The 15,435-nt window shown below is 41.2% G+C and overlaps 1 protein-coding gene across 2 annotated transcripts in view; it reads left to right on the top strand.

Annotated features, from left to right (window-relative positions):
• The window catches only part of Cacna2d3 (calcium voltage-gated channel auxiliary subunit alpha2delta 3), an 846,818-nt gene that overhangs the window by 387,628 nt on the left and 443,755 nt on the right, over nt 1-15,435 (top strand). For both annotated transcript variants that reach the window (XM_090320869.1, XM_090320861.1), the window contains exons 7-9: nt 4,098-4,158; nt 4,352-4,502; nt 14,276-14,350. In XM_090320869.1, the coding sequence (XP_090176995.1) occupies nt 4,098-4,158; nt 4,352-4,502; nt 14,276-14,350 (287 nt within the window). The remainder of the gene's footprint in view (nt 1-4,097; nt 4,159-4,351; nt 4,503-14,275; nt 14,351-15,435) is intronic.

Here is a 15,435-nt window from a genome sequence, read left to right as displayed (position 1 = left end):
TGGTTCTAAGTACAGAGAACATCTTGTACCTCTTCACATGATTAGAAGTGTGGTCCTGTGAGTATATTTGCTGAGATGTGTTTGATATCAAGATGGTTCTGTCTGTCTATAGAGTAGTACAGCAGTAGGAATCAGTGTCAGCTGTGCTTGACCCTTGGATCTCTCTTCACTCTTACGTATGTCCTAAGTTCTGGCTTGGATCTAGTACAGTGTAAAGACATGTGAATAGAATAATGATGTTGAAATCCTGTTATTTGGGAAGCTTCTTGTGGGAAATGTGTATCAGAGTTTCAGGTTACAAGTGACAGAAACCTATTTACCTGAAGCTCCATCAAGAAACACATTTTTTGCTCCTATAACTTGAAATCTTTTTTTTTTTCTTGTTTTTGGTCTATAGTGGGGATTCTGGGCCTGGGCGTTGTCCCTGAGCTCTTCAGTTCAAGGCTACTGCCCTACCTCTTGAGCCACAGCGCCACTTCAGGCTTTCTGGTGGTTAACTGGAGATAAGAGTCTTACAGTTTATTGTGCCTGGGCTGGCTTTGAACCGCAATCCTCAAATGTCAGCCTCCTGAGTAGCTAGGATTACAGGCATGAGCCACTGTGCCCAGCTTGAAATCTTATGTGCTATTTTGCATCACTGTCAAATTTCAGGCCTTTTGGAATTGGATATTTTATTCTACCTCTCATTTCCACTGTCCATGATCCTGATCTTGTTTCATTGACAAATGATCCCTTCATGATGGGGACACAGATCTCAAGCTTTGGAATTTCTCATTGAGGCCCCCAGGGGAGGAGAAAACATGTGTTCCTATAGTTTGGCTTGGCCTGATGTGGGCCATGTACCCACCATTAAAGCCAGGGCCTCTGGACAGTAGGTAAGTTTAGCCAGATGAAACCATTGTGACCCTACTTGAAGTGACTCCTCAATGCCAGGACATTAATGTCCCCTAAGAGGGGGCAGACAGTGTGTTTTATACTAAAATTTATGAGGGAATCACCGAGGTGTTCCTGTACTGACAGTGATTGGGACAAAAGAATTTCTCAGAAATGAAGTTCCAGGGAGCATTAGCCTAAAAACATACAGATCCATACATAGGCCTCGACAAGTTCATCTATGTCATGGTCACGTGATAATCGTTGTACTGACTGAATGAATTGTACACCGTGGTGGCAATGTTATGTGTGTAACTAGCCTCTACCTGTCAGAGATCCACAGTGTACTAAGGCAAGAGGAAAAGCCCTGGGATGTTCTCCACATGATGTTGAATTTAGTTTCGCTTTATTCTCTCCACTCAGTATAATACAGTATCCTGTACATGGAATCTCATGGAATACAGATGGAATAAGTGCTTGTGTCAGGAAGACCATGGTGACAGGATGAATAGTTCCTAGCAGTAACTAGACACCTCAGGAAAGGCTGAAGATTATTGACTCAAATGTTGAGTTTAGGCAAGATGACACCCAAAGGCATATCTGGCTCTGACTTTGAATAAAGTATGCTGTTTATTGCTACATTCAGCGTCTGGAACTTCCTCCAGGTACTGCCTTTATCCACACATAATGCAAACCTCATGGGGCTTTGCTTCATGGTTTCTGCTGAGGCCCCTGTTCCTCCCCTCTGGCATGGACCTTGTCTATGCACCGGTATACCAACATTCCTGCTTTTCCTTGAAAACCTCTGCTCTATTCAGCCTCAGGACCTCTGTGCACATTGTTCTCTCTGACTTGGATATTCCTTTCTATCCAGAAATGTGAGAGAGAACATTTCTGTTAAGTGTCCCAGTTTGTCCCACTTTTGTTAACAGCAGTTGTAACAAAATAATGGGGCATCATCCTGTCTCAATGCAAAGATTCTCTTCTCCCATTAGGGCTTATGCTCCTTTCACACACAGGTGTAGGATCAGGTGTTTCTGTCCTTCGGTGTTGCTAGCACTTGTAATTTTTTATCTATGTCTATTTACTCCTGGAGATGTATGCTTCTTCCACATCTGGTTTTCTCAGCCACTGCTATCTGTCTACTTGCTAGCACAATGCTTGTCAGTTTGGTAAAAACTGTGACAGACTCAGACTCTGGGGCAGTCCTGTTTGATCTACATCTGTGCTAGAATTATTTCCCTCACTGATTTTTCCCAGAAGATCATTATTGTCATGTTTTTTGTGGGTTATGGGGCTTGAACTCTGGGCCTGGGCACTGCCACTGAGCTCTTCAGCTCAAGGCTACCACCCTTGAGCCACAATGCCACTTCCCATTTTCTAGAGATTAACTGGATATAAGAGTCACAGGTCCTTTCGTACCCGGGCTGGCTTTAAACCTTGATCATCAGATCTCAGCTTCCTGAGTAGCTAGGATTACAGGCATGAACCACTGCTCCCAGCCCAGGAGATTAATTTTATACCAACTTTTACAAAAGCATCAGCTTTCAGCAGTAACTGGGAAACATTTTTATAAGTTTGTATGCAAAGAAAATCAGTCCATGCCATTAATTTCTCTTTCCTAGGCCCTATATGGGTTCTAGTGTTGGGACAGAGAACACAGCAGTTGGGTTGGGAGTCAAGGAATGATGACAACTTCAGAGTTCAGAGGTGGATGTTGGGGAGTATATACAGATATAAATGTGCCCTATAAATACTCACATGATCAACTCGATAAACAGCGGCTACTAAGGACCTGCCATAGGTCAATACATTTAATTAAAGAAACATTTAAAATATTATTTCATTGCATGCAAATCACTTTATGGAATTAGAAATTAGAAATTAGATTGTTACCTGACTGACCCATCCTAACTGTGCTTGTCTTCCTTGGAACAGTGTGTCTGCTAGGCTTCAACAAAATTGCAGCCTTGTCCCTTAGCAGCCAGTATCTTGTCAGATATATTTCATCTTTATTACTTAATGACCTCCAATTGGTACTATCTTATACTTCTGGCATTCTAATTTCATCAGCAAACTCTCTTTAACGCAGGCTTCTAGGCAGGTGGGAAACAATGACTGAACACAGGGCTGGAGTACTGCTATAGGAGGTAGTGCAATGAAAAGGCCCACAAGCTTTTCAGTGTTATTCAGTGTGGTCCAGAAAGGTAACTATTGTTGATTGGATAGGACATGCTCAGTGCCACACTCTGAGTAAGGATTTTTCTCCTGTGAACGTAACAGTTCTGTTTGTCTTTCTAACCTCCAAACTCTATTTTACATCCTCTAGCTTAAACAGGATGGCTCAAAACAATGATATCCTATTTTTTAAATTATTGTAAAGGTCATGAACAAGGGAGTTACAGTGACATAAGTAAGACAGTAACTACATTTCTCTCTAATCATTTTAAGAAGCAAATGTCACCTTTTTAAATGAATTTGCATCCTTCACAAATAAGTTGTACATAGAGAATGTCACCCATGGATATCTCCTGACCAATTTGTAAACCACAGGATTAAGGATGCTGGGTCTGTTTTTTTTTCCACTGGAGGAAACTCCTTAGGCCCCAGGGCCTGAAATTCAAACTCTATTTTGCAGCATAATTAGGGCCATTTCATTTCATTGTGGGAAGGCAGGCCAAATTTCTGATTTTAAAAGCAGGAACGAGGAGGGGACAACCCTATGTATATTCTGAGTTGGAAACATTTTATTATATGATTTTCCCAGATTCGCTCCTTTCTATCCTTCCCCCCATCAAGCGATAGACATTACCTCACCTAGATCCAGGGACTGGGGAAGACTCAGCCTAGAGACCTGTGAATGATGCCAGCAACTTCCATCCACTTGCCAGACAATGAGAAATGACCTTGGCCGTCTGGCTCATTAACTAATGGCAGGGGCTGGAGTTGCTTCCTCTCTTGAGGAACAGCATGGTGCTAAAGTTGTGTCCACATGCCAGCAGCTGCTGGGAGCAACTGGATGAAGGCTGCGTTTACTGCAGGGCTGTGTCCTGAGGATGTCTATCCAGAGCTGGTCAGGGGCAGGTGAGGAGCTCCAGGGTTGGTCTTCGAATGTGATTTTTCACCCTGTCCATTCCGTCAGCAAAAGCAGAGAGCAGCCTTGAAATGCTACAAATAAATATTTGAAGTTTCTGAGTTTCCTCTAACCCCCATTTCTTTTCTAGGGATTAAATGGGAACCAGATGAGAATGGAGTCATTGCCTTCGACTGCAGGAACCGAAAATGGTAAGCGGTGATCAAATCTCAGTTATTTATTTGTTGTTTTTATTGTTTTCTTGTGGTGCTTGTGATAGAACCTAGGGCTTTGCACATTCCAGGCTAGCATTCTGCCATGGAGTTTCATCTTTAGTTCCTCTTAGTTATTTAAAGTTGAAGAGGGGCAGGAATTCATTTTTGCTTATTTTCTTCCTTGACGTAGGTATATCCAGGCAGCGACGTCTCCAAAAGATGTGGTCATTTTAGTTGATGTCAGTGGTAGCATGAAAGGTCTCCGTCTGACTATTGCAAAGCAAACTGTTTCCTCTATTTTGGATACTCTGGGGGATGATGACTTCTTTAACATAATTGCGGTGAGTTGCATCCATTTTGTGCTTTCTTTGCACTTTGGTTCATTTGCATTGTTACTGTTATGGCATAGACCATGTCTGGAGGCCAGAGGATGAGGCCGCATTTATTCACTGAACTGGGACAGTGGAGGGGCTTCCAGGGACTGGAAATGAAGCTGAGCACATTTCCTCTCCCCAGCAAGTACACAGCTCCTCTCTTCTGGAAAACAAAACAAAACAAAACAAAAAAACAACAACAAAAATAACAGTACCAGGTTTGATGGTGCTGGGAGCCACTTATTTCAGGACTGTGGTAACTAGACTTAGAAAGCGCTTTCTTAAGCTCTAGGATCTCTTGTGTAATATGTGGAAATGGCCTTTTTCACTGGATGACAATGACCATAATGGGGATGATGGAATGATGATAGGTGGAGAGCAGCTGATAGCTCCCTCCCACTTTATCTCTGCTTTGGAAACAAGATGGCCTTTACTGAGCTGCTATGTGTCTCACTCCGCATTATTTTCATCATCTTCCCTCCTCACAGCAACTCCAGGAGGTACAGGCCAGCTTTAGCATATTGACAAATGGAGATACTGAGATAATGTGACCAATACTTGTCCTCACTGTCAGGGCTGTAAAGGGGAAGATCCAGAGACCAAGCAGAAGCCAGGCAATGACAAGTGATTCAGAAAGGAGTGCTTATTCAAATTACCACTCTTTTTCTTCTCTTTAGTTCTTGATGAAATTGTCATCATGTCTCTTTTCTCCCATTCTCTTCCCAAAGACTGTGGTCACAAGAAGCCTGATTCTCTTTCAGGAGTACTCAGTTAGGTGTTCACTGGTGGTGGATCTTCTTGGTCTGTTGTCACCTGGTTGTTCTGGATATGACATAGGAGCAGTTGGCAATAGAAACGGTATGGTAAGAGACCCAGTTTGGGCTTTGGAGACAGTATGGAGTTTGGAATCATGCCATGCTGCATACAGAGTCAAGACCTGGGGCATCCCCTTGGCCTGTGTGTCTGCCTGCCTCTTGTGCTCTGAAGCATTTGCATTGTCCTCCAGGTTGCTATGGGGATTCTGAACATGGATGTGCGGGTGTCAGCTGGTGCTCGGGTTGCACAGACATGAAATAAATGGGAAGTTTGTCCAGTGGTAGTATTGCTGCAGGCTGCATGTCTTCTAGACCACGAGCATAGCATGTCCTTATGGAGCCCGACAGTATGGCAGACTTTTGAGTTTAAGTGACATTAAGATGTGCTTCTGATGAGATTCAGATAAAATGACACAACCTTGAGGCAACATGACTTAGAGCTTCCTTTCTTACATAGTCCTAAAGAGGAGAGAGAAAAGAAAGAGAACGTTATATTCCTAGGAGGCACTGATCCTTAGGACAATGTTGACAAAGGGCCAAAGGTCCTGTGAGCTGAATCATAGCACTTGCCTTTGGTAGAGCACCCATTGAGTGAAGCCAGAGTCCTCTGTAGCTTGTCTCATCATCTTTACCCCCAGCTCTGACCACACAGCATGAGACAAGTGACTTTGTGGAGCTCACATAACCAGAAGTGGCACAGTGAAGCCTCAGAAAAGTCAGGATCATCACCTGTTGCCTCTTCTGTATAAGTAAAGACAAGGTAGCTGGTCCAGTCTACCAGCTTACTATGGGGCCCTTCAAGTAGTAAGAATATTCCATTTTCTAATGAGAACTTTCTCAACTTCTGACTGTGCAAATGTGTTCTGATCCCAAGGCATTTATAGATAAGCAGCTAATCTGAGACTATCTTCCTTATTAATCTTTAATTACTAATTATAGAAGTATCAGAAATTCACATAGAAGAGCTGACTAATTATGTCGTGTATCCTTTATCAGTAAGAATTCATTGTTGAGTTGACAAAGCCAATCTATTGAAATCATTTAGGTAAGTCCATTAAGATATATAAACAGTGTCAGCTCAATAATGAAGAGAGGGTGATTAAGATAATTAAAAGTAGACATGCTAGTTATTATGGAGCATTTCAGTAAAAATAAGTATTTTTCTCCTTATAGAAAGAAACTCATTGAAGGTCTCATTAACCCCTTACCCTGCATCTGTTAGTTTTCAACACAAGTGATCAGCTTCAAGATTATTTACAGAATTATTGTGACAATTATGAAGAAACTCTGAACTTTTTATTTGAAGCTTTTATCATAGAATCATGAACTTTGTTTTCCAAATGTGGAAGGGAATAGAACAGATTTATTAGTAAATTTATATTAGAAGGCCAGGGTTATAAAGGAACCATTAATTAACAGTAACTTTCCATGTTGATTTTACTTTTATAATGTAGGCAACATATGTTAAAATTTTAAACAAGTCAGGAATGTTTTCATTACCTCTCATTTTGGCAGATATTCTTCCTCCTTTTTCTGTAACTAAGAGAACACATAAATTTAATACAAAATCCAGTCATACTATACAAAATATTCAAAAACTTGGTTCTATTTTTTTTGCCAGTTCTGGGCTTGAGCTCAGGGCCTGAGCATTGTCCTTGGACTTTCTCAAGGCTAGAACTCTACCACTTGAGCCTCAGCACCTTTTCCGGCTTTTTCTATATATGTGGTACCAAGGAATCGAACCTGGGCCTTCGTGCATGTTAGGCAAGCACTTTAACCACTAGGCCAAACCGCCGGCCAGGTTCTATTTTTTTAATGCAGTGAAAAGTATTGGAGTATTAGAGCATGGTACCACATATAGATGACATCAAATTTTCAATAAATCCCTATTGCATGATCATTATATGGATGCAAATCTGCTTTCAACAAATGCATCAGTCTTATGTATCAAAAAATGGACCACCAAAGCACATGCATATGTTTTTGCAAGGTTGAGTATGCTTTTATAATGAGTAAAATCTAGAAGTAAATGTATGCTTCAAAAGATATATGCACGTAAATCCTCCTAGAATTTCTACCAAACAAGGTGTCAGGTTTTCTTTATACACTTAAAATAGCGGGAAGGCCCAGAATAGCAGTAGCTATATGCTCCAGTTTTTGTTACACTCCCCTGGATTGTGTCTTGTGACCTTTGGTGTGTCTCACTGGTTTTGCCTTGTTGAACTATCATTTTTCTCCATCACTTCCAGCATATTTGCTTGAGTATTACAGTGTGAGTTTTCTGTCTGATGTTCTCACTTATCTCCTGTCAGGATGGCCATCCAGGCAGGTATGTTACAGGTACCAGGGGCTAGAATGTTAACATCTCCACTCATAATGCCTTGGAAATGAGTTTGAGCGCGTCTTCTTGTGCTACTCCCCTCCTCATGATACTGCCAGCTTCCTCTTGCTGGCTGGGTAGATGTTTTAGGAGATATTTCAAACTTTCAGAAAAATGTAATAAATATAATCTTTATTTTCAATGTTGGGAGCCATCATGCACTGTAGGTTTTTGTTTGCATAGATCTAATTTGTCATTTTCATTGCCGCAGTGGAGAATTGGAGAGGGATTTAAATAGCTGGAAAAGACTTTCCTTGGCTACTTTTGTCAGTTTTATGTTTTATTAAGTTCATTGTGATGGGCATCGTATATTATAACAAAAATCTTCTGATCCAGATCTTTCCAGAGAGTAAATATAAAAGAATATTAAAAATTGGTTTAATTTTGATGGCAGGGTATTGCTGAATCTATCTAAAACCAGTGAGCTAACTGATTGAATTATGGAATAATAGGTGAAGTAGAGTGTTTTGCACAGTCAGTTAAAATTTAAGGTCAAATCACTGGTGCATGAAGAGAGATGTCTGTAACAAGAGAGAAGGCATATTTTTCTGATTTTCTTTGAAGTCTAACTCCAAGTCATAAACAATATTATCATAAAAATGAGTGTTAATTCTGTCCAATGCTGAAGCTTGAAAAATCATTTTACAGAAGCATAAGTCACGCGTTTCATGAACACAATAGTATCGGGGTTGGTGTTGTGGAGTCTGCTTAAAATGCCTCCCATAGCCCATATTTGTGTGGAGTGGAATTGAGAAGAGCATCTTTTGCTAGCTCATCCCAGAACTTCCTGGTGCCCTGGTTTTAATTTGCAGCATTTTCTTTAGAACAGTTTCTCTAGTGCTTTGACTGCCATGGATTTGCTTTTGAACGTAATGGATTCCGCATTAAAAGTATGAGGATGGTATTTTCTTTCAGTGTTCATTTGTTCTGTACTACTAATTATGTCCAGTCTAGTTTCAAATTACATAAGAAGCTTTTGTAATGCAAAAGATCCCTGGGATTCCTTATTTTGGTGAAAATATTGTGGCTTCATCTACTTCATTACCTAATCCCTACACATTTTCATTCTAAAGGTTATTTAATCAAAAGTACACCAATAAAACCATAAAATATTTAATGGAGTCCCAGCAATTCTGCATCAGTTTCTTACATTACATGAGCCTGCCAGCATTTTAATAATATGGTCTTTTTATGTAGAACTTTGGATTCTCTAAAATATACCCACTTACTTCCTTTAGTTTTTGTTTATCTGTTTTTGAAAGTGATAGAGATTTTCATCTTATTTTTTGAATCTAGGCCAAACTTTTCTTTTCTGGCTTTGTTCCTAGTTTTGTATCTTCTGTACAGTTTTGATTTGTTTTGGTTTCTTTGTTCTGATTGATTCATTGTTAAGTGCTGAGGCTGCCTTAGTAGACAGGTTGACAACCCTGAGGGAAGGATACTGAGAGACAGGTATCTCAGTGCAATGTGGCCCTTGTGGTCTTCACGGGAGACTGGGAGAAGGCAGCACACAGGCAGGGCATTCAAGTACTTGGAGACCCAGTGATGGCTTTTTGGAAGAAGTGATATGAAATGGACACCTGTAGGTAAATGGACTCTAGTCATATGTAGGAGGATATTTCTAGAGAGGGAAGGAGGAGAAAGGTAACCATTTAGAGTGTAAATGCTATGTGCAGGTAGTGTGAACCCTACTCTGCCCCTCAGGAGGAAGATCATTGTGTCTGGAGCCCATGGGATGAGGGTTAGCTGGGAGAAGGAGTACTTAGTATTCAATGAACAAATAAAAGGTTAAAAAATTCCATGGCAGATGCTTCCTGGGAGGAAATTTGACAGCAACTGGCTCCACTGCCCTGGTTCCCAACCTGCCTGAGATCTTGGGCCCTGAGAGAGCTTCCGATGTGTCTTGAAGTAAACAAAGTGCCCCAGGGATCAAGGCCCCTCTTTGGGGTATTTAATCATTCATTTGTGCTCAGCACCACAGCACCATGTCTCTGACAGAAGTGACCTCTGTGTCCTCCAAAGGAGGTCATGGACATGTGTCTCTGTGCCTGCGTGGTCATTGCCATCATTTACAAGCACACCCCTTTCTCCTGTGTCATCTGTAGATCTTACTGTGTATATACAGAGCACACTACATCCACCTCCTTCCTTTCCTGTGTTCTCCATATATGTGTGCACATGCAGTGGCCTTCCTTACACACATGTACTACTCAGTGCTGACATTGAAAATCTCATTTCTTTCTCATAGTGACTCTATAGACAAAAATCATATTGAGAAGCCAACTTTCCCCAACACAGAAACTGAAGCTCTCTTCCAGTTAGTCTGTGATAGAAGCAGTGCTGGAACTCAGTCCTATCTGCCTTAGTTGCTCTAACTTCACTGTGCTACCCTTGTGTGAGTCAGAAGAATCCCACTAGAAGGGACGAGGGGAGCAGAAAGCTAGTAGTAACTTAGTCCTGGCATTTTGTAGCAAGTCCTGATGTGCTACCACCTTGATATAGTAAATTGCTTTCTACCACCTTAGCATGTCACGAGCCAGCTGGTTGGTCTTCATTCTCACCAAGAATGCCTGGTCCACTCTTGTCTTACCAGGAGCTTCCATGACTTGGCAGTTTGCAGGAAAGATTCACCACTTTGACAGGCAGGGAGAAGGTTGAATGCTTTGAAGAGTGGAGACACGTCTCCACTCTCTAAAGGGTGGTGGGAGAAGATACACGATCATCTTCCTCCTTAGACTGCTGAGTCAGCTTGGCTAAGGGCTAAGAAAAGCTGTTTGTACGGCTATCTGTCTTGTTCTAAGGCTAAAGGGGACCACATCTTCTATTGGAAACTGACAGGGGCATTCTTCATTATTTTCTCAGAAAATAAATCTAAATAATATCCACAAAAATTCACCAGCTGAAAACCATTCCAACAGAAAGCTACAGGGTGGTCTAGAAATAGGTTCACATGCAGGGCATCTTAGGTATTCTCTCAGAGGTGCAATGAGCATGCCCAGCTGGCAGGCCTTCTTTGTATAGATTCTGGGTGTATACCACTCCCTCCCTCCCACAGAACCAATCCTTGCTTCCCTTGGTGATACAGACCAGATTGCTCAGCATAGCTCTATCCTGATGCAGTCAGGGGACATTAGTGAACTGCAAGCTTGGATGATGCCACTAACAAGCTGGCCGGGTTTCAGAAGAACACATTCCTCTACTGTGTCCATACATATACAGTGACAGTGAGCATGGTTCTAATTATTACTACATGTGTATGTCCCTGATGAGTGCACATGCTTCTCAGTCTTCTTTTTCTGCTGCCCCTTAAAACTATAGGCTTCCACAGCAGCAAAGAATCTGTTCCCTTACTGGATCTCTCTGGGTTCTCCTGAAGAATAAACTGAAGATGAATTCACAGAGGGATCTGGAATCCCCCAAGGCCACCTGATGAGTCCCTGCATGAGCCCTGATTCCAATCTCAGATTGTAAGAGGTCGATTCCAAGAGTATATATTAGGCAGAAATAAAAAAATGGACTTGGAAAATAGAGGAAGAAGACTAAAAAAAAAAACAAGATGGGGACTTTAGGAAGAAATTCAGGGCTGCAAGAAACTGGAAGGCTAAAAGAAGGCAGCTTTAGCATAGAAGCATTTAACTATCTCCTAGGAGTCTGGAAGAGGCAACTGTAGTGCCAGATCCATCCTGTGGTGGCATCAATGGCCTTGTGCTGCTCTCCTTCTTCCTACTCTACCTTCCTTTTTTTCTCTGTTGTCCTATAGGTGCAATAATGGCATTAGCATTCCAAGGAACAAACAAGGAACACATATAATAATGAACAGTTTTCTTTCAATGGCAGAAAGATCTTTGAACCCGCCAGGAAACTTCCTCTTAGGTCTTACTGGCTGGGGATGGGTTATCTGACCACTTCTCTCTGCAAGATAAACTATGAAAGCAAGTATCCAGCAGAGGGGAACTGGATAGCTGTGATTGGCCATGATTAGTAATGATTCTGCATCAGGCTATGGGAAATGGCCTGTTGTCACCCCAGATTACACCAATCAGTGACGAAGGTGCAAGAGAAGGGAATGACTGTTTCCTTAGCAACTGCCATGGATAAGCTGGTGGCAACCCCCTGTTTCATGATGAATTGTGTATATGCTTCCTGGATCCTGATGTGACATTCTACTCCTGGAACAAAATTCACGCTCTCATTTCTTTTTTAAAAATTACAATTTGATTGTTACTGTTCAGGTGTTATGCAGAGGGGTTGCCATTTCATAAGTCATGTAATCAGTATATTTCTTTTTGGACAGTATCATCTTTCCTTCACTCTTCCCTAGTTACCTAATCCTGTCCCTGACCAAGAGTCACATAGTTCATATTCCTGTAGGTATAAAACCATGTCATCTGCAAATGATGATAGTTTAACTTCTTTCCTTAAATGTATCCATTTTATGTTTTCCTCTTGCCTAATTTCCATGACTAGGAATTCCAGAATTCTATTGAAAAGGAGTGGAGAGAGCAGACATTCTTGCCTTGTTCTTGATTTTAGAAGAAATAGTTTCAGCTTTTCACTGTACAGTGTGATGCTGGCTTGTTGGTCTGTCATTTATAATCTTTATTATTTTGGCACATTTCCATTTCTTATTGGTTAACTTTGGAAGAGAATGAGTGATTCTTTTCCTTTTTGGTTCATCAGAGGTATTTAATTTCCAAGGCTTGAATACAATTTTTCAAATTGTCTTCTCAGATTGTCTGGGCGAAAGACATGAACCTGAACCTCACCCTTCTCTCTTTTTAAATTTACTTTTATTGTCAAGAGTTACAGTTATATATGTAAGGTAATAAGTACATTTCTTGTCCATCATTGGCTCTTACTTACTCCCTGGTGTCTTTGAGAAACTTGATCATCACTGTTGCAGTATGAAAGGTAAGTGATTAGAAATACCTATCACATGAGGCTCAACTAGCATGCAAATGAAGCTTAGACACTGCCTAGATTTAGCAAATGTTCAGCAAAGACTGATAAGTAATGGTGGTGCCATCTCTACTTCTGCTCACTTGGGAAGCACTCCGCACATGATATCCTATGCATTTCAGTCACTAGTGTAGCATCTTCATGTTTGTTTTGGGTGTGGTTATCATGAACTCATTCTTTATTTTACTTACTCCACTGTTCATAACCCTTCTTTTGTCCTTGCTGATGGTAATCTGAAAGACCAAACTCCTTATCCAGTCTTCATCTGAAAGTAGATGTAAGAAATAGCTCTGGTTTCTTTCCACCAGACTTCTGGGCTCTTCTAGCCAATTCTGATGCTTGAGAAAATGGGCTGTGATCATTCACTGAGGGATGCAAGGTTTTTTCTCTTGTGGGTAGTCTAGGCAACAGTAAGGTAGAATTTAGTATAGAAGAGAGCAACTTAACCAAGTGGCTACCCTGCATCAGAAGCCCCTTTCCAGTAGAGGTGAGAATGAGATGACTTTGAGGATAGTCAAAAGATAGCCAGAGTGGAGAGATCAGGGCTCTTGGCAGAGGTCCCAGTGGGGAAGGTCTGAAGGAAAAGATGGGAGATGTCAAAAAATATGGAGGCTGGAGTGGTCACCAGTGCTGGGGCTGAACCCCTAGTAAGCCTTGAGAAGGCTCATTCACAGATGAATGGGAATCTGTGAATGGGGTTGGCAATAAGTGACATGAACCACTTTGGGTTTTGGAAAGACAAACAAGTACAGAGAATCAAGCTTGATGAGAAATAAAAAAGAAATGATGATAGGAAACTCTCAAACATATTCTTCTTGGTAGTGAGCTTTTAAAAAAACATAGAATCATATTCTAGGTAGTCAGGAATCTAAAGTGAGGCTAAGACAGGCATTGGGCAAGGCAAGGAAGGTCGCATCCATTCCCTGTTCATGAGTAGTGCAAGAACAACACACCCCTCCCTTTCATACAGCTATAGGAAAATATCAAGACCTCTCCTTTTCTCAATTTCCCCCCACTTATGTGTGGCCCATACCATGTGTCCCCAAAAGAGTTGCTGTATTTAGTCACATCTGGAATGCACATCTGGAATGTTGTCTGCCATACCCAGGGAAATGATGTGGCTGTTTTCTGAATAGCTCCCTCTGAAGGATGGTCAGCTAATAGTATACATTTGGAGTTCTGCCATACCCTAGTTTATGATCCTCAAATAAGATAAAAAGTTTGTCTTTGTGACTTAACTGCAATTATCTGTAAAGGGATCCTTAGATAAATATGTGACTAGGTTCAACCTGTATTTGTGCTGATATGTTTTTTTTTGCCAGTACTGGGGCTTGAACTCAGAACCTGAGTACTGTCCTTAGAGCTCTACTACTTGAGCAGCACCACCATTTCTGGCTTTTTCTATGTGTATGGTACTGAGGAATCAAACTCAGGTCTTTGTGCATGCTAGGCACGCACTCTACCACTAGGCCAAAACGCCCAGCCTCATGTGCTGATATTTTATGTATTTATATACCTTCATTTACTAACAAGTACCCTTTGCGTCTTTGACCTGTTTTCTCTCGGTTGTGCTTTTTTGGGTACAGTATAATGAAGAGCTTCACTATGTGGAACCTTGCCTGAACGGGACATTGGTGCAAGCTGACCGGACCAACAAGGAGGTAGGGAGAGGCTGCTGCTGGGCGGGAGTGCTATGGACATGGCAACCCTGTCTCCCTCAGATCTGCAGTATCATAGATCTACCTTAATTCGTTAAATCTCATCAAATGTGCCATATATTCATTGTGTCCCTTGTAGGTCTAGCGTATGGAAGCACAGTCATTTACATATATCTAGAGTCTAGAGGTTGGTCTGCTTATTATGCCATGCAATAAATATTCTAAGAAGTGCCTGTTTAATAAGTCATGTGAAATTAAAGGAAGATCTGTTAAAGGACACTTATAAGAAATGGGGCTGAGGGGTCTCCAAGCTTTCTAAGAAAATTCTTAAAGTAGACACGTAGCAAGGTATAGCCTGTTTTAGTTTGGGCAACACTAACTGTATAAGTCTCACTACCACAACTCTAATATCCCACACCTGTAGCCAATGAATGGTTTAGACAGGTGGCCTGGCTATGGCTGCAACCCTTGCCCATCTCATGGGAGGATATTACCATGTTGTTTTTACCAAATAGCCACATAAAACTTCTCTTTCTTTGGAGAACAGACTCACCATGACACCTTGTATGTGCTAAGGGAAATGACCTGATTGCACTTCTATGGGACATTGGGTGTGTATTCCTGGGAATCCCTGGACAAATGAGGGATAGTATTGTGCTATGGTGACGTGCTGAAAAAGCTCTGATTTGGGAAGCTCTGAGGGAGGGAACAAAAGAATATTGGGAGAAATTCATTCCAGCTGGAATGAATATCTGCATTTCAATTGAAGGGTGAGTTAAATACTGACTAGTTTCATTTTTAGGAGGAAGAAACAAAGAAACAATAACTCAAGGAAAAATAAATGTATTTTGGAAGTATTCATTTGTGGTTATTTTCTAAACTAAAGTTGAGACAAAAATGATGTAAACCTATAACCAGATTTTCTAGGGACTTTTCCTTTGTTGGATCATCCTTTCTGGATGATTCTACTTTCCACTAATGGGGACAAAAATATGAGAAGGGGTAGCAATGATGGTTAAGTAATGCACCTTCTACCTGGCAAATATAATGTAACTCTTCTATTAATTACAATTAAGAAAAGAATTAGC

The sequence above is a fragment of the Megascapheus bottae genome, chromosome 2 (assembly GCF_031878675.1).
Source record: "Megascapheus bottae isolate mThoBot1 chromosome 2, mThoBot2.hap1, whole genome shotgun sequence".
Classification (NCBI taxonomy): Eukaryota; Metazoa; Chordata; class Mammalia; order Rodentia; family Geomyidae; genus Megascapheus; species Megascapheus bottae.
The sequence above is the reverse complement of the archived record's forward strand: the minus strand, read 5'-3'. Positions and strand labels throughout refer to the sequence as shown.